The sequence below is a fragment of the Hyperoodon ampullatus genome (genome assembly GCF_949752795.1).
Source record: "Hyperoodon ampullatus genome assembly, chromosome: 19".
Lineage (NCBI taxonomy): Eukaryota > Metazoa > Chordata > Mammalia > Artiodactyla > Ziphiidae > Hyperoodon > Hyperoodon ampullatus.
The window spans coordinates 29,721,284-29,741,239 of record NC_136932.1 but is presented as its reverse complement, the minus strand read 5'-3'; the positions used below and the strand labels follow the sequence as shown (position 1 = coordinate 29,741,239).

Sequence of the window (19,956 nt, the reverse complement as noted above, 5' to 3'; positions counted from 1 at the left end):
GGCATTTAGGTTATTTTAGGTCAACTCTTGCGGAAATTCAATTAGACTATTTATTGAATGGTTTTAGTGAGCTGAATGGTTGTCATGTCATGTCATAGGTGGTATAAAACATGACTCCTATGTATAAAATAGTTGTGTTGGTCAGATAAGGCATCTTACATGATGTATTTAATCCAAGATAATGATGGATGAGTAAGAGGCAGATCATTCTCTAGGAAGTAGTTTTGGTTTTGAGAGAGGCATTCGTAGGGAAATAGGCCTTGGAGTGTTCATTTAGAGCTGGGCAGGATTGAGGTGCGGAGAGAGGAGGGAAAGGATATTTGGGTAGAGGGAAGGGCATTGGCAGAGCCTCAGAGGCCTGACGGTTCCTGGGGCCTGTGTGGGAATGGTGGGAAAGTTGGGTTGCAGTCAGCCTGTGGGTGGCCTGGACGTTGGGTAATGAGCGTGGCCGTCAGTTTATGGGCGCCCTCTCTAGAGTGGTCTGTAACTTGCTTCCTCCCTGAGGAAGTGTGACACGCTTCTGCTAGCTGCAGTGTCTTCCCCACAGCTGTGCTGTCCATGGAGGAGAAGGGGGCCTGCTCTGCCATGGCTTCCTTACTCCTCAGGGTATGGCGTGTGAGTTATTTTAATAATGTATCAATCGGCCTTTTCTTTCTTTTGTCACAATGCATTTGCTTTCTAAAGTGGTCTTGTTTTCAGGATAATAATTGGGTTTCCACAGGGAAAATCATAATGTAGGAGGCAAATTACTGACTAAAGGCAAATTACTGACTTAAAAATATGAATCTCTAATTTTTTTCTAGCAGTTCTTCTTTTGTTTAAATTTTTGTTTTCTTAGTTATGTAAAGAAACCTATGGATAGTAATTTCAGCTCAGGTGGATCGTGGTACTGTTTAGCAAAGCTCGTTGGTCCTCTGAAGCTTTTACAAATGAAGTCTGATTCATTCCAGCCAAGTTAATTATGAGGTACCTAATTTTTTTCCCCTAATGGAGACAAATGTAAAAGACAGAGATACAGAAATCATCTTCAGTTTAGATTGAAGAAATTTTAGTTACTACTGTTTGTTCCTGCTGTTTGATCACAGTTTATTTTTATGTTTTGAAGTCTGTCTCTAATCAAATAAGATTTAATGTTTTAGAAGTAAAAGAGGACCATGACTAAATTAATAAGAAAAGTTAATTTACGGACAATCATTGATTTTTAAAAATATAAAAGTACATTTCATGGCTTGATTTCAAGATGATCTGGTGGTATCCTTATACTGTCGCAGAAGGAAGTCCACAGTGGGACGAGAATGATGCTTACAAATCACCACCCTTATTATCTATTACTGAACATGTCTTAGTCCAGGCCAGTCTGCCTACCACCTCTGTGGTCCACTGTTGATTTCATTTTTCTTCCAGTATATACTTTTGATCCTGGGCCAATTATCTAGGTGTGATGGGATTCTTCAAACGTATCCTACATTTTGTACTTAGTGAACTAGTGATTGTTCTGTTTGCAGACATTCTTTCTGAGGCTCTACTCTTGCCTCGAAAACCTACATTTGCCGAAAGGGAAATGTATCGGTTTTCTTTTTAAATGTATATATTTTTATTTATTTTTTATTTATTTTTGGCTGTGTTGGGTCTTCGTTTCTGTGCGAGGGCCTTCTGTAGTTGCGGTGAGCAGGGGCCACTCCTCATCGTGGTGCGTGGGCCTCTCACTGCCATGGCCCCTCTTGTTGCAGTGCACAGGCTCCAGACGCGCAGGCTCAGTAGTTGTGGCTCACGGGCTTAGTTGCTCTGCAGCATGTGGGATCTTCCCGGACCAGGGCTGAAACCCGTGTCCCCTGCACGCCCCACCAGTTATTCTTTTTTAAAGAAATTATTTCCTCATTTGTTTTTATGTGATGATGCCTTTATTTATTTATTTTTATTATTGTTTATATTTGGCTGTGTTCGGTCTTCGTTGCTGTGCACGGGCTTTCTCTAGTTGTGGCAGCTGGGGCTACTCTTTGTTGTGGTGCGCGGACTTCTCATTGTGGTGGCTTCTCTTCTTGCGGAGCACGGGCTCTAAGAGTGCGTGCTTCAGTAATTGCAGAACCAGGGCTCAGTAGTTGCGGCACACAGACCCTAGAGCGCGTGGGATTCAATAGTTGCGGCGTGTGGCCTCAGTAGTTGTGGCTTGCGGGCTCTAGAGCGCAGGCTCAGTAGTTGTGACGTACGGGCTTACTTGCTCTGCGGCATGTGGGATCATCCCGGACCAGGGCTGGAACCCATGTCCCCTGCATTGGCAGACGGATTCTTAAGTAGTGCACCACCAGGAAAGTCCCAGACTTTCCTTTTCTTAATGACAATTTTGGAGAGTCCTGGTTCACGTATTTCATAGACTGTCCCTCAACTTGGGTTTGTGTGATGTTCTCCTCATGACTGGAATGGAGTTAGTGTTTTGGGGAAGGAGATGTTTACTTTTAATATTCGGTTTCAGCTCTGTCTCTTGGCTTTTTATATAAGATATTCAGTGCATTTGGTTATATATTTAAAAAAGCAGGCTTGTAGACTATTATTTTAAAATCTGCTTGCAATTTTGTAATCTGCTTGGGTTGATGGTGGTATGTTTTTTTTTTTTTCAGTACGTGGGCCTCTCACTGTCGTGGCCTCTCCCGTTACGGAGCACAGGCTCCGGACCCGCAGGCTCAGTGGCCATGGCTCACGGGCCTAGGCGCTCCGCGGCATGTGGGATCTTCCCGGACCGAGGTACGAACCCATGTCCCCTGCATCGGCAGGCAGACTTTCAACCACTGTGCCACCAGGGAAGCCCGGTACACTTTTGTTTTAATTATGCGGTTGGCTCTCTTGTGTTGATTTACATTTTATTGGTAAAGCTCAACTGCTTTGGATTATGATGTGTTTACAAGTCTACACAGATAATCCGGAAGGAAAAATGAAGAAATACAAATGACAGAAAATATTGTATAATAATAAAATTTTCTTGGCAAGCAGCAACCTTTTCTCAAAGTCAGTGTTTTAATATAATTTGCTTGCTTCATAAATATGGGTTTTTTTTGTTCTTATCTTTATTGATTACTAAACATGTTAGATGACTTGGGAGGAATCTCACTCTCTTCAAGAAATAATTTGAAATTATTGATACAGAATGCTGACAATTCTCAAAAATGGGTCAGGAAAATCAAAGTAATAGATGGAAAAAACATCTCAATTTTAGCTGTTGATATACCTTTTCTTAAACTTAGGGGTTGTTTTATAATTGAACTTACTAAAACAGATGGTGAAAGGTCCATCAAGATATTTATTTTATGTAGTTAAAGCATTTTAGTTTGCTGTATTGATTTCCATTCATTCTGGAATTTAGGAGAATTTACCTCTTTATGAAAGAGATTATTCAAAGTAGAAAATGATTGATGACCTTCACTTCCAGGTTTCTTCTCAATAGACTTAGTCTCTCTTCTAATGCTTCTTGCATACTCAGTAATTGTGTAAGTCTTTGAGAGAAATGCAGGTCTGGCTGAATATTAAGCACAGTACAATAATAAAGCTCTTTTACTTTGCAGAATATTTTACATATGTGTCCCATAGATTCATCAGAGATTCTAGTTTTGGATAAAGGCGAGTACATTTAAAGACAATACAACATCCCTGTCTATGACATTGGCATTCGAATGAGAAGTGAATTTGGTTCAGGACGGTTCTTGGAATGCTTGGCATTTAGGTTATTTTAGGTCAACTCTTGCGGAAATTCAATTAGACTATTTATTGAATGGTTTTAGTGAGCTGAATGGTTGTCATGTCATGTCATAGATGGTATAAAACATGACTCTTATTTATAAGATAGTTGTGTTGGTCAGATAAGGCATCTTACGTGATGTATTTAATCCAAGATAATGATGGATGAGTAAGAGGCAGATCATTCTCTAGGAAGTAGTTTTGGTTTTGAGAGAGGCATTCGTAGGGAAATAGGCCTTGGAGTGTTCATTTAGAGCTGGGCAGGATTGAGGTGCGGAGAGAGGAGGGAAAGGATATTTGGGTAGAGGGAAGGGCATTGGCAGAGCCTCAGAGGCCTGACGGTTCCTGGGGCCTGTGTGGGAATGGTGGGAAAGTTGGGTTGCAGTCAGCCTGTGGGTGGCCTGGACGTTGGGTTATGAGCGTGGCCATCAGTTTATGGGCGCCCTCTCTAGAGTGGTCTGTAACTTGCTTCCTCCCTGAGGAAGTGTGACACGCTTCTGCTAGCTGCAGTGTCTTCCCCACAGCTGTGCTGTCCATGGAGGAGAAGGGGGCCTGCTCTGCCATGGCTTCCTTACTCCTCAGGGTATGGCGTGTGAGTTATTTTAATAATGTATCAATCGGCCTTTTCTTTCTTTTGTCACAATGCATTTGCTTTCTAAAGTGGTCTTGTTTTCAGGATAATAATTGGGTTTCCACAGGGAAAATCATAATGTAGGAGGCAAATTACTGACTAAAGGCAAATTACTGACTTAAAAACATGAATCTCTAATTTTTTTCTAGTAGTTCTTGTTGTGTTTAAATTTTTGTTTTGTTAGTTATGTAAAGAAACTTATGGATAGTAATTTCTGCTCAGGTGGATAGTGGTACTGTTTAGCACAGCTCATTGGTCTTCTGAAACTTTTACAAATGAAGTCTGATTCATTCCAGGCAAGTTAATTATGAGGTACATAATTTTTTTCCCCTAATGGAGACAAATGTAAAAGACAGAGATACAGAAATCATCTTCAGTTTAGTTTGAAGGAATTTTAGTTACTATTGTTTTTTCCTGCTATTTGATCATAGTTTATTTTTATATTTTGAAGTCTGTGTCTAATCAAATAAGATTTGATGTTTTAGAAGTAAAAGAGGACCATGACTAAATTAATAAGAAAAGTTAATTTAAGGACAATCATTGATTTTTATAAACATAGAAGTACATTTCATGGCTTGATTTCAAGATGATCTGGTGGTATCTTTATACTGTCGCAGAAGGACGTCCACGTTGGGACGAGAATGATGCTTACAAATCACCACGCTTATTATCTATTACTGAACATGTCTTAGTCCAGGCGAGTCTGCCTACCTCCTCTGTGGTACACTGTTGATTTCATTTTTCTTCCAGTATTTACTTTTGGTCCTGGACCAATTATCTAGCTGTGATGGGATTCTTCATATGTATCCTACATTTTGTACTTAGTGAACTAGTGATTGTTCTGTGTGCAGACATTCTTTCTGAGCCTCTACTCTTGCTTCGAAAACCTACATTTGCAGAAAGGGAAATGTATAGGTTTTCCTTTTAAATGTATTTATTTTTATTTATTTTTTATTTATTTTTGTCTGTGTTGGGTCTTCGTTTCTGTGCGAGGGCCTTCTGTAGTTGCGGTGAGCAGGGGCCACTCCTCATCGTGGTGCATGGGTCTCTCACTGCCGTGCACCCTGTTGTTGCGGAGCACAGGCTCCAGACACGCAGGCTCAATAGTTGTGCTCCCGGCCCCCGTTTCCCCGTGGCCCGTGGTATCCTTCCAGACCAGGTCTCGAACCCGTTTACCCCCCGTTGGCAGGCAGACTCTCAACCACTGCACCACCAGGGAAGCCCAGGTTTTCCTTTTATTAACAAACTTATCCCTCTTCATTTCTTTCCAGTTTTTAAAATCCGTGTCCATTGTGACATTGAGGTTCATATTTAAAAATAATTTTAAAATTTTATTCTTAAAATTATCATACAGTAAAACTAACTTTTTTCTTTTATTCTTTTAATTTAACACGTGTAGTTTGTGCAACCGTCACTACAATCAGAATACAGAATTATATCACTCCCCAGAATTCTCTGGTGCTATCCTTTTATAGTTAAATGTCCCCATCCTATAACCTCTGCAACCACTGACCTTTTCTCCATCCCTATAGTTTTGTCTTTTTGAGAATGTTCTATAAATGGAATCATACATGTAACCTTTTGAGACTGTGTTCTTTTACTGTATCTTTGAGATTCATCTACGTTATTGCATGTATTGAAAGTTTATTCCTTTTTATTACTGAGTAGTTTTCCATTGTCACTCATTAAAGGACATTTGGGTTGTTTCCTATTTTTAACATTTAGGAATAGAGCTGCTGTAAACATTTGTGTACAGACTTTTGTGCAAACATAGTTTTCATTTCTCTATCTCTAGGGTAGCTGTCTCTGGGGAGAGGGGATTGCTGGGTGATATAGTGAGTATATTTTTAACTTTATGAGAAACTGTCAACCCTTTTTCCAGAGTGTCTGTACCATTTTATATTCTCCCACTAGCAATGTACGAGAATTCCACCTATTCCACATCACTGACACTATCAGTGATTTTAATTTAGCCATTCTAATAGTTATGTGGTAATATCTTATCATGGTTTTAATTTGCATTTCTCTGAGGACTAATGCCATTGGACATCTTTTCATGTGCTTATTTACCATCATTAGGTCCTCTTAGTGGAGTGCCGTTGAAATCTTTTGCCTAGCTTTTAATTGGGTTGTTTTCTTACTGTTGAGTTTGAGAATTCTTTATATATTTGGATACAAATCCTTTTTCAGGTATGTGATTTGCAGTTGGTTTTTTCTCAGTCTTTAGCTTGGCTTCGTATCCTTCTAACATAATAGTGTCTTTCAAAGAGGAAAAAGGTTTAATTTTGAGAAAGTCCAGTTCATAAATTTTTTTCTTTTTTGTATTATACTAACATGGGTAGATTTTAAAATAAGTTTCTGTTCTATAAAAGTGGTGAAATGTAACTTAGTGATGGGAATGTCCTCATAAAGTTGACTTTGTGGAAGGTGCAAATGTTATTTTCTGGAAAGGTAGTACTAATTAATATACCCATTAGTCTTGGGAACATCTAGGACTTTTGTTTAAGCAAAGGATGCAATTGGTTGAGGTTTGTGAGGGTCTTCACACTTCTTTTAAAAATGATAATCACTAATATGGTTAAATATGTATACTTTCATAATGCAGAACTATGTAGGAATTAGTCCTTAAGACTCTTCCAGGGTTAAAATAGTGGTATATTACATTCACACTTAATGCTTTTGGGAGTGGCTGAGTTTGAGTTTCTGCTTCACGGGAACAGCATTAGAACTCTGAGTGTAGGTTCAGATTCAGTGTCATGGCTAAAAGCACGAGCTGCATCAGAATGTCTGCATTTGAATCCTGCCTTTTATTTACAGTGTAACTGTGGGTGAGTAACTTAACTTGTCTGTGCTTCAGTTTCCTTACCTGTTAGTGGGAATGATAATAATAACATCCACCTTGTAAGGTCATTATGAGGACTCAAGCAGATTACATAATATAGTCATTTCAACGGCCTCTGGCCCACAGTAAGCATTCAGCAAATGGCTCTTGTTATTATTCTTATTATTATTGCTGAAATAGCTTTATGATAAAATTGTTTAAACAAATGTTTTGGAATATTTTCAAGAGTCAGAATAAGCACATATCACACTAAGTCATTTCTCTCCCATGCCCACTTTTTTCTCTTTGCACTTGTTATTATTAATCAATACCTGTGACCAGTGTTTTTAATAATCATGTATATACACACTGTTTTACAAGACAGCTATCAGTTCATTCCATTTTTCACATCCTGTGAGGTACTAATCAGATATACACATATACATCAGTTCGCTTCAGCTGCCTGAAATATCAACCTAAATTGGCTTAAGCTGGAAAGAAATTTGAGTTAGGCTCACCTAACTGCAAAGTCAGGCACAGCTAGCTGGATTCAGGGCTCAAGTAAAGTCATCAGGACTCAGGTTCTCCCCACGAGTCAACTCTTCCTTTTCCTGTATGGACTTCAGTTGTAGGAACTGTATGTTAGAAAATTGGCTGTAGCATATTCACCCCCTGTAGCCTGTCAGCATTTAGATTCAGCCGGAAAGAGCGCCTGTCTCTTTCCCAGAAGCCTCAGCAAAAGTCTCATGATGTCTCATTGGCTCTTATGGGGTCACATGTCTGACCTGGAGCCAATCGCTGTTTGAGGCTGTGAGACTGGGATTGGCCAGTTCTGGTCACGTGGCACCCATGGCTCTTTGGCGGAGTTGATCCCACCGGAGCCACGCTGACTGAGAGGTGGGGAGAGGTGCCTACTCTGAGGGAATTTGTGGTCTTTTATTACCAGAAAAAGGGATGGACGCTGGCTGGTCAAACGACTAATGTGCTGTTAGGCTCTTTTTGTAGATCGGCAGCGGATCACAGGGGTTAATGGATTTGAATTAGACCGGATTTGAATTACAACCTTGGTTACTGATTCCAGCTTTTTTGTGTGTGAAGTTACATCCTCCAGGAATGCCGTTCCCCACAGGGGCAGGAGTTTGCAGAAAGTTAGTGTTGTGTATTCTTTTGGTGAAAGTTGGATAATTTTTAACAGGAAGAGAAAGAGTGAAGGCAAATAGGGGTGGCCTTCTCAGTGGGTGGACGTGGTGCTTCTTCCCACACTGGTGGGTTTAAGCGACTCAGCGCCCTTCTCCGGGCCTTTCTGTCCTCATGACAGAGGCTGTACAAGACCCAGCTTGGTCAGTGTCTGTCCGCCACGTGTCAGGGTTGCGTGCTGTAGACACGGGTGTATCCGTGTATCCTGGCCAGGAGTGTCGGCTACATGGTGAGGTGTGTCTGGGAACTGGCATCGTGTAGAGGTAGTTAGATCTCTGTGTTTTTTATAGTCCATTTTAGCATGGCTTTAGACATTTTCTCACTTTGACTTCGGCTGGCAGTTTTTATTTTATGTTTTTCCAGAAGACGCTTGAAATTCTTCAGGAGTATGTGTAGCCAGGTTATGCTGTTTTCTGAAGAACCAGGGAAGACAGTTACCAGAGACCTGCCTTGTATGGAGAGCTACACTACAGAAGTACCCACAGTGAGGTTCAGGGGGACCGCAGTTAGAAATAAACTGTTGGGACCTGATTAATTGTGGTACGCATCTTCATATCCAGTGCTGAGGTGGGCACCTGAGCCTACATATCAGAGACATTAACTCTTGAAATTAAGTCACTTCCCCCCATAGCTCCCGGAGTTAGTAATTCTGTCCCTAATCTCTACTTCTGTGTTACTTTTATTGAGATGTCCCTGGCTAATATGTTTGGTGATTAATGTTGATGGTAGGCTTTGTGATCTCCCCTCAGAGCCAGGTTTAGGGGTTAGCTTGTCTTTGTCGGCTATGTACAAGTACACTTGTATCTCCAATGGCTATTGGAGAACATAATCATTATTATGATTGCATAATCATAACCATTATTATTTTACCGAGCTGGAGAAAATGGGTGAAAATAATTCCTCTGTCAAGTAGATAAAGTAGTTACATAGCATGATATTTTATTTCCTATAAATACACTGTTGTATGTTGAAATCTGTAAAGTGATTTCCACTTTGTATAAATTGAAAATATGTAATTTTAGCGAAATAACACTAGCTAACACTTACTGAGCACTCACTGTATGCCAGGCATTCTTTTAAGCACTTTACACGTATTATTTCGCTTAATTCTTAAGTGAAAATAAATAACCATAGGAGGTAGGTATTAGTTGTCTCCTTGCCATTTTAGAGGTGAGCAAGTTGAGATACTTGAGGCTAAGTCATTTGCTCCAGGTCACACAGCTGGTGAGTGACACAGTTGGTGAGTGACAGCTGGTGAGTTCTGAATGTAAGTCCTCTGGCTCCAAGTCTGTGCTTTGGATCACTGTGCTGTGTTCTGTCCCTAGTAAAGATTTTAGCTCATGTGTTGTTAGTTTTTCTTTTCATTTTGCTTCTTTTTGTAATATTTTCTAGATGTGGGCTAGGAGTTTTATAGAGAAGATTTGCTAATTCTAGGACCTTTGGAATCCATGGATTTATCCATCTTCTGTTGCTGTTATTTGGCAAGCAAACACTATATGCTTGTTTATATCAGTAGGTGTCAACCAGGAATGATTTTGCCCCCCAGGGGACATTTGCTGATGTGTGGAAACAGACATCTTTAGTTGTCGTAAGTCAGGAGACGTGCTCCTGGGACCTAGTGGTCAGAGGCCGGGATGCTGCTGAAACATTTATGAGGCACAGGACAGCCTTCTGCAACAAAGAATTGTTCAGCCGAAAGTGTCAATAGCATCAACTCTGGCCTATAGAATAAGTCACTGATGATCTTGTAATGCCATTCTGATCTCTAATGGGCAAAGTCATATTAGTAATGTAGAAATGATTACTTTTGATGTTTGTTTGATAATTGATTTCCCCAAATTAATGCATGTTTGTATAAGGGACATAAACACCAACCATAACTTAAATATTGAAGTTCCCTTAAAGTAAACGGGGAATTATAGCCCACTGAGGGAGAGCTGAGGAAGTTTACAGGGAGGCCATGTAATGCCTGAGGATACAATACTCTAAATATTTGTTGGATTACCTTGTGAATTACACAATTAGATTTCATTTTTTGTGTTGTGTTAACTTGTCAAATGTATAAACATTTTAAATATCCTGTAATTTTCAAAACCGTGTTTTGGTATATTTTTAATTAAAAATTTCTTACTGAGAAAAGTGGAGAATATTACAGTGTACCCCGTGTATGTACCACCCATATTTAACAAATGCTAACAAATACTGAAGTCCATTTTGAGCTCTTTCTCATGCCATCCCTTAGGTGTTTCTACATTTTTTGTTATACCAAACATCTCAAAAGTTGAAGGGGCCTGGAACTCTTCTGATGTCTCTCACCAGGCCTCACTCACTGCTGCTGCCTTTTGTCTGCCTGTCAGCTTCTCCCCTCATCTTTCACTGCAGTATATAGGCGGTAGAGGGCGGAGCCAGGTTGTCTTTTCAAAGCTGGAAAGGCCAGGCCGAGAGTGGATGCGTAGGCTGGAGGGAGGCGGGAGGACAATAAGTATGGGTTTCCCCCAATGACTGAAAGCAGAGCGTTCCCATGAAACCTTTCATAAGCCGAAGTGGCGTAAAGCGAAGAAGCAGTGACCATAGGACACATCTTGCTAACGGATGCACAAAATAAATTGAGCTAAAGTACAGAAGCTCAGTGACAGTTCAAAGCTATGGCGGCTTGACGCTGAGGTGCTGAGTGTGGTTCCCAGGAAGGAGCTGGGTGGTGCCCCTTGCACCCGCTTTTGCAGCGCACAATGCGAATTGCCTCTGTACGGGCTGCTGCACAACACATGCCAGACACTGTTCTCATATTCCCCCCTTTTTTGTGAAAATAGATACCTCTTTGGATTTCTTTTGGTTGGGAAAACAGGCGCTAACTTGGGTCATTCTTAAAAGCGAAGTGGCATAAATTGAGCTTTGGAAGGATGGAGGAGACCTGTACCTTGGGGCCGTTTGGTGAGGTAGAAAGTGGGGAGAGTGAGCGAGGGTGGGAACAGGCAAGAAGAGCAGTCTCGGAACCGACAGAGATGGTGATGGGAGGTCTGCAAGCGTGGTCCTCCGGAGCAGTGTTGTGACTGTCAGGTCAGAGGATCTTATGTCTTCTTTGCCCAGGATTGCTGCTCCCTGCATTATGAGTGGTATATCTCAGGAGAGGCTGTGCTTGAATTTTCAATCTCTATTACTTGGACTGCTTAGTGGTCTGTTATTAATGGTAATGCCTGCTTATCAACAGTTGTTCACAGGACTTCTACATGATAGGTTCCTTCTTTTTTTTTTTTTTGACCACACCATGCCGCCTGCGGGATCTTAGTTCCCGACCAGGGATCAAACCCTCCCCCCGCCCCTTTCCGCCATGGAGGAAGCGTGGAGCCCCAACCACTGGACTGCCCGATAGGTTCCTTCTTTATTTAAACACCTCCCATCATGCTCCATTGCTATGGAATAAATCCCTCACTTCTTGTGGCATTGGAGGGCATTCTTACCTCCTTTCCCTCCTTCTCTGACACACCTGGAGTGTATCATGTGCTTTTTCTTGTCTTGGTGACTTCTTGTGCATTCTCTCTGAAAAACTCCCCTGTGCTCTCCCTATCATCTCTGCACAGTGAACTTGTGTTCTTCTTTTGAGGGCAGCTCATGCCTTTCGGCAGATGGAAGGTATTTCTTGTTATATTTCACTAGTGCTTTGCCTGTCTTGCTAGAATCTGAGTTTCTTGAAAGCAGTGATGGCATGCTTCGTCTTTGAGTTTAGTGCTTCTAACACAGGGCCTGGCCTCAGGAAATGTTTGCTGAACTGAATTAATAGCCAGTTCGAACTTGCCCTTGAGCCAGTATTTTGTACTGGTGGGAAAAATCCTACACGGTGTGGACTTTGATTCTCTGCAGTGTCAGTTACAGGATTGTAAGACGGAAGATAGGAGGCTGGGATAGGAAACAGTTTTGCACCTTCTGGGTATTTTTTTGTGTGTGTGTGTGGTACGCGGGCCTCTCACTGTTGTGGCCTCTCCCGTTGCGGAGCACAGACTCCGGACGTGCAGGCACAGCAGCCATGTCTCACGGGCCCAGCTGCTCCGTGGCATGTGGGATCTTCCCGAACCGGGGCATGAACCTGTGTCCCCTGCATTGGCAGGCAGACTCTCAGGCACTGCGCCACCAGGGAAGCCCTAGATTTCTTTATTTAATTTTCGAGCCTTAATTTACTACCCACACCCCCGAAATTGTTACCTACTTTAATTATATGTTCCTTTTAAATTTTAATTATTTGTTTGTTGCACTGGGTCTTAGTTGCAGCAGGCGGGCTGCTTAGGTGCGGCTCAAGGGCTCCCCAGTTGTGGCATGTGGGCTCCCCAGTTGCAGAAGGCAGGCTCCTTTAGTTGTGGCTCACAGGTTCCTTAACTGTGGCATGAGAACTCTTAGTTGCAGCATGAATGTGAGACCTAGTTCCCTGACCAGGGATCGAACCTGGGCCCCCTGCATTGGGAGAATGGAGTCTTAACCACTGCACCAACAGGGAAGTTCCAATTATGTGTTCTTTTATTCATTGGCAGTTATACATACTTCTTATCTTTTTTCCCCTGTATTTTTTATAAATACAGAAAAGAGAATAACATCTTAAAATAAAATGAAGGAAAGGCCTAATGTATCTGAGTTTTTCTCAGTAGCACGAAGGGAAATGTTTGCCAGCAAGAACTGTCGCAAGGTTATCCCAGATGTCAACTGTCTCGTACCAGGGGCTCAGAGCCCTTCTGAAGCTTCCTAATTGTCCAGGACAGCTCCATTATGCCCCACCGTACAGGGCCAAGCCTCTCATCGGACACTCAACATTTAAAAATTAGTCTTTATTTCTACTTCCCAGCAGGCAGCTTCAGTTGGAGAAAGTAATTTCATTTTCTTATGTACTCATTCATTCACTCAGGCAGCAGACCATCACTCCTCTCTTATATGCCAAGATCTATGCTTGCGTTTGGTAACAAGGAAAGAATAACATATGGTTCCTTCAAGCACTTACGGAGCTCATAAACTAGTGACAGAGGAAGATGCACAAACCAATCAATAAAGAATTAACAATGCTTTGACTTTATTTGTATTATTTGAATTTTTATGAGTATATTTATATACTACACCCTGTTCAAAGTGGAAATAGATATTTAAGAAAGAACTAGTGATGTAAAAAATCCACAGTAATATGTAAGTTATTTAGAGAGTTATGACTGGAAATATTTGCACTCTCAAAGAAGCTTGTTAATGCAGATGAACCCCTAATTCTTTTGGTTGCTTTATTTACATTTATAGAGGTATAGGTATTCCCTCTTCTAACAGGGGTTAGTAACTTAGGGAGGGGGTGCTACAGATTAAGGTCCTGATTCAGTGGCAGGTCCATCTTACCTCCTCTTCAGGTCATATTCTCAAGCAGGAGCTACAGGATGAGACGAGTAAAACAGTTCACTTCCTTTGCTTACCCCCAGCCCCATAATAGGCTTCTGCTGGGCTTCCTTGGTTGCTTTCATCATCACTTTCACCACCAGAGGTCAGGGAACCTTCCAGTTAATCAGGGGACCTGGAAATGATGCAGAAAAGTACTGACTTAAAAATAATAAATAACATTTATTTAGGGCTGTCTGTGAACTCATTGCTTAAAATGTCCTACTTAATCTTCACAACCACTCTATGAAATTGGCGTTGATAAATCTCAGGTATATCCAAAATAAGTCTCTTATGTAGGATTGTGATATTTTTAGGTCTTTAATGTCTTTAGGTTCGTCTCGGCACCAGACATAAGGCGGTTCAACATAATACACTGGCCCTAAACAGCTCCAGATGCCAAGAATTGGCAAATCACTACTTTGGTTTCAATGGGTGGTCAAAAAGGATCATCAAGGTAAACTCTGTAGATTTTCTTTGACTAACCAGACTCCTTTCAACATTGAACTCCTAGACTTTATTTTATTTTATTTTATTTTATTAGTTTGTGCTTTATAACAAAGTGAATCAGTCATACATATACATCTGTTCCCACATCCCTTCCCTCATGCATCTCCCTCCCTCCCACCCTCCCCATCCCACCCCTCCAGGCAGTCACAAAGCACCCAGCTGATCTCCCTGTGCTCTGCGGCTGCTTCCCACTATCTATCTACCTTACGTTTGTTAGTGTATATATGTCCATGCCTCTCTTTCGCTTTGTCACAGCTTACTCTTCCCCCTCCCCATATCCTCAAGTCCATTCTCAAGTAGGTCTGTGTCTTTATTTCTGTCTTACCCCTATGTTCTTCATGACATTTTTTTTTCTTAAATTCCATATATATGTTTCAGCATACAGTATTTGTCTTTCTCTTTCTGACTTACTTCACTCTGTATGACAGACTCTAGGTCCATCCACCTCATTACAAATAGCTCAATTTCATTTCTTTTTATGGCTGAGTAATATTCCATTGTATATATGTGCCACATCTTCTTTACCCATTCATCCGATGATGGACACTTAGGTTGTTTCCATCTCCGGGCTATTGTAAATAGTGAACTCCTACACTTTAGAGAGAAGAATAGAACAGGGCTATGGGGAGGAGATGTGAGAGACTTCCACATGGAAGTATGAGAGCATTGGCCTGCCACCTAAAATTAGTGATAATTTCAATGACTTGGATGGCGGTGTCCATAATTTTCTCCAGTATTTGTATGGTATATAATAAAAAATAGTTGTCCATATCTAGTCATTCATTTGCAAGTCTCACTTGAGTTTGAAGCTATTGCATACGTAAACTTTTACCTGGGATTGCTGGAGTTTCGTTTTTATTTCTAACAACAGGATATTTTGAAGTCTAGCCTTTAATTCATAATCCTAACAGCTTCAGGATCTTTCTAACCTTGAAGAAAGGGAAAATGAAGATATTGTGACACCACTTCAGAAGCAAAGCCTGAAGTTCTTCTGTGCTTTAGAGGTGGTGTTGCCCTCCCATGAGTGCAGGAGTCCCGGAGTTGTCATGGCTGAGGAACCTTTGGATAAGTTAGAGGAAGGTCTGTTTTCCAGTATGTTTGTGTGTGGGGAGGTGAGGGAGTGGGATTTCTCTTTTTTCCTTTCTTTCTGAAACTCACCTTTTCAGATACATCATCACTTTTCTAAGCCACTAAAGCCCTGGGCAGATTTTTTCTGCCTGACAATATAGGTTTTTATCTTAGGCAATACCTGACAGCACCTTAAACTTTAGAATTTTAGAACTGACCGCCTGCCAAGAAACTTAGGAGGAGGGAAAACTAGTTAGTTTTTGTTGTTGTTGTTGTTAATGATTTGTTATGTGCTAAAATATTCCTTCAAATACAGATGTCTTCTGACCTTCAGTTATCCCAACAAAATCATTGTCTAAAGATTGAAATAAACTCTTGTGTAAACATTCAGTCCTTTGCCTCCTATAGAAGGGCCTGAGCAGAAAAAGTTAATGTAGATCCCTGGAAAGGGGATTCCGATTGGTACTGAGTTTTTTCCTAGAATCCATGGCACTTGGGCTTAGGGTTTTAACTCAGAGGCAGGGCTGTTAGCGAATGGAGTGGAGGAGGCTCCACCATCCACCTGAGTGGGTGATGGTTGAGGAGAGGCCAGATCATCTGCACTACCACCAAATCTATCTCAGTGTATGAATCCAGCCCTTTACGCACAGTAGAGCACGGTCTGTAGCAGTGCAGCCTCAGCTTGTCCATTTGAAATCTGTGAGTAGTATGAGATTTGTGCCACGTTCTTGGTTTGCATTTCCCATCAAGTATTTTAGGAACTTCCAGAATAGATCTGAGCAGTTAAAATGTGCCATGCCAGGGTATACCTACAACAGAGACATTCACCCGTACCCCAGTGTTGTGCCTGCCCTTAATTACTAAGATAATGATCTAAGAATCACAGATGCATTTTTAGTTTTACACACATAACCTAGAAATCAGTTATTAAGACAGGCATTTTAAATTCATCTGTTTTGGTTGGATTTAGGGTCATTATCATTCCTTATGGAAAGGAAGGTAACCCAGAAGCTTGCTATTCAGAATGCTATGACAGATGCATTCCAGAAACTGCTGATTGTGGCTTTAGGTATGACCTTTTTGATTGTCCTTGAAGTAGTTCAGTTTCAGTGAGCAAATAAAGTTACTTGTAAAGTTAATTGGATGAAAATAATGGTTATCTAAAACATTACATATTCTTTCATTCACCAGATGCTTTCACAGCAGCAGTCTTAAATTTGTTCTTTGTGGGATTTATGAGAAAAATGACAGCAAATATTATTGTTCCCAGTGTTTAGATGTAGAGTGACTTGCCTCAGTTCATACAGAAAGTGTTTGATCCAGTTCTTCCCCAATTGCTTGCTTATCTTACAGAATAGTGTAGTGATGATAAGCCTTGGACACCTGTGTTTGAGTCCTAACTTTGTCTCTTAGATTTTGTTGTTGTTGTTGTTGCAATTTTAGGTTTTTCTAGCCAGAGACATTTGAAGGTATTTAATATCTCTAAGCTGCAATTTCTTTATCTGCAAATAGGATTAGTAATACAGCTTATCACCTAATGGAGGATATTGTAAGAGTAAATGAGATGATGAATGTAGAAAGCTTAGAACTATGCCTGAAACATAGTAAGCAGAGAAAATATATTGACTATGATTATTATCCTTTTTTTCTTGTTGAAGAGTTTATTAGATTATGTTTTTGAAATCAGTTTAATTTCAGTTTTCATTTCTGATATATTGGGTGAATATGATTCTTATATAATAATTGGCTACATTTTTGTGGGCCTTGAAAGTGGTCATGCTATTGAATAGTGTTGATTGTGTTCCCTATCGAGTTATACAGCGGTGAGAATGTCACAGGCTGTGCCCAAAGGAAACTTTATGATCAGTAGATTCCCGGAACAGAATTGCTCCCCTGCTTCACAGCCCTTCAGGCTTAGAGAAAATCCGAGCTAAGTTGTCAGAGACCTTATTTGCTTGTAAGAGTTGACCCTGGATTGGTCTTGGCCTTCCAGCCTGGGCAGTCCTTCCAGTGAAGTTTGACTTCCCTGGTCATCAGGCAGAATCTCCATCAGCTGTCAACTCTGGGTAACAACCTTTAAGAACCAAACTAAATGTCTGGGTTGTTTGTCCCTAATATGCCAAGGTATTCCTTATATGTACTCCAAACTCCTTAGACCAAAAAGCCTGGTGGCTCTAGCTTGCCTTGAGGAAAGCTGTATTGTCCAAAAGGTACATGGGCCAGTTTCTGCCAGTAGAGTGTTCAAATGCTGTCTCTCTCTGTCTCTGTCTCCAAAGCTTTGTTCATTGTATCTGGTAGAATTTTGGTCCCAAGGAGTAGGCACTTGCCTTGCTTCTAATATGAAGTATCTATTATAGTCCAGTGGTATCTCTCCACGTTTGAACTCATTTTGACCCCCACCTAATGCCTTCCTATTTCATTGTATTGTGATTGAACATTTTTGTTTCCACAGCTTTTAATTTCTATGTCATTATTCCTTAGTTCTTATTTCTAAGATCATAAAGGTTTTTGAACCAAAGTTGATACTTCTTATCTAGTTTTTCACAAATAATTATGATAAAAACTGGAGTGTCAGATGAGGGAACTTCTAGGAAAATGCTCTTATTTTCTGCTTTTAGAAATCAAAAGAATGTCTAATTATTGGGTGCTACCATTGTATACAGGAAGTTTTAGAACAAGAAAACTTCTGAATTGATCCTTGTTAACTTTATTTCAGAAATTGGTAAAACAGCCGTGGCATATAGACTCTCTGAAGAGGTCACAGATGCTAGAACCAAAGAGGAACTACAGGATTTAATTCAAGTATGTGGAGATACAAACTCAAGGGGTACACAGCCAGTGTAGCCATAATTCAAAACAAGCAGCAGGATTTGGAAGACTTTGGCATGTCTACTCAGCTCTGTCTTCCTTAGGAAAATGTGAAACTCTGAAACTGCTTTTGAGGCAGGGAATTTCTAGGACTTTTCCAAGTCCCGAGCCTTGCCTCTGGCCCGTTATTTGAAGTTTGGAGAGCAGGATTGAGGGCCATCAGTGTACGTCTACAGTTGTGGACACAGGAGAAGACACAGGCCTTTTAGAACTCCCCTCAAATAGAATTGCAGGGATTTGGGAACAAAGTAACTATGGCCTTAAGTGTGATTATGCTACAGTGTTTTAAAACTATTCATGCCTTTCAAGTAAGGTATATTACCCAGATCTCAGCATCTCATATATATCTTGTGTTAAATATTTTGCCGAAGAACCTTTCTGTAAACCAGTTATATGGATGCCTTGAATTAGGGATTAAGTTGTCAACTTAATTTCTAAAAGAAAACATTAATGTATTCTATATAGGATTTTTATTAAAAAGGAGCAAAAAATGTGTTTCATGTCATTGAGAGCTTATTTTGGGGCTAGTTTTCTGATTATTTAACTCACCCCAACGTTGCAAAATTTGTTTTGAAGGGAAGAAAGTAGAGAAAGAAAAGGTGGTTATGTTCTGAAAAATGTAAAAATTTTGAAAGTTTTTCCTGTACAAAATAATTATTTTAATTCAATTGAAATCAGTCAAGGAAACTTCAAACGTATCCGTGTTTTGGACTTTAAGAAGTCAAGCTTCCTGTGAAATGTGAGAGGAAAGGACTCCGTATTGACAGTAAAGATTTCGGAAACCTGATTATAACAACAGATCCATTCCTACATGAGGCCAATCTTGGAATCAGTTTCATTGAGAAACCATTATGTGCTAGGCACTGGAAATAAGATGAAGCTCCTTCTCTCTTGGAGTTTAGGTGTTACAGGTGTACCAGACAACTAAAAAGGACTAAAATTAAATAGATTATGAAAAGGACTGTGAAGAAAGTAAACTGGGTGCTAGTTACAGTATTTGAAGAAAACTACTTAACATGCTGACTTTAACATTCTAAGTGTCTTCTCCATGTCTGCACACAGGGTAGACCTCTGAAAAGTGACACAGTAGTTTTTTCTAGATTAAAGGTTCTGTTGAGACAAGGTGGGATGGGGGAAGTTTTCCCATGCTAATATAAAGGGCCATTCACTTGGTTTTAGACCCTCTTTCCCAAAATGAATTGCTCACCTGCCCCAAACCCCTCCTACAGAAGTTCTGGAGTCATCACTGATTCAGTGGTAACCTCTGATGACAGAGTGGTGAATTAATAATGAGACGTGAATACTGAGAGTTTGGAGGAAATGGCAACATTTTAGAATAATTGTAAGGTGTGTTCCCCTCCCGCCACCCTGACTGGTGCTCATTTTGCAGGTCAGCTACTTTTCTTGTCAGCCCTGTAGGCAAAGGGAGGAAGAATGTCTCTCAGACTTCAGCTTCGAGGAAGAAGAGTTCAGATTGCCAGAACTGGACTAGCACTTTTGAATTTCCCAGAATGCCACATCCTGTGGTTTCCTCGGGAAGCTCTGCATCCTTCCCAACCCCCCTCCACCCCTGGGCTGCTGGAGTTTGCGGCCACTGGGGTCTGCAGCCCAAATCCCGCCTCATTGTTTGGGGCCTGGGAGGGCAGGGCGGGGTTGGGAAGGGGGCCTGGCAGGAGGTAATTGTCGCCTTTGCAAGGGGAAGGGTGGCTTGTGCCCTGGGGACTCTGGGAAAAAGGCTCAC

At 40.9% G+C, this 19,956-nt stretch overlaps 1 protein-coding gene across 1 annotated transcript in view; it reads left to right on the top strand.

Moving 5' to 3' along the window:
• LOC307067921 (RAD52 motif-containing protein 1-like) overlaps positions 1-19,707 on the top strand; it is a gene marked incomplete at both ends in the record, with an annotated part of 408,529 nt that extends 388,822 nt beyond the window's left edge. Inside the window, 5 exons of the mRNA XM_079725543.1 lie at positions 14,104-14,226; positions 15,191-15,359; positions 16,318-16,416; positions 18,064-18,149; positions 19,606-19,707. Coding sequence (XP_079581669.1) covers positions 14,104-14,226; positions 15,191-15,359; positions 16,318-16,416; positions 18,064-18,149; positions 19,606-19,707 — 579 coding nt within the window. The remainder of the gene's footprint in view (positions 1-14,103; positions 14,227-15,190; positions 15,360-16,317; positions 16,417-18,063; positions 18,150-19,605) is intronic.
• Positions 19,708-19,956: the final 249 nt, after the last annotated feature.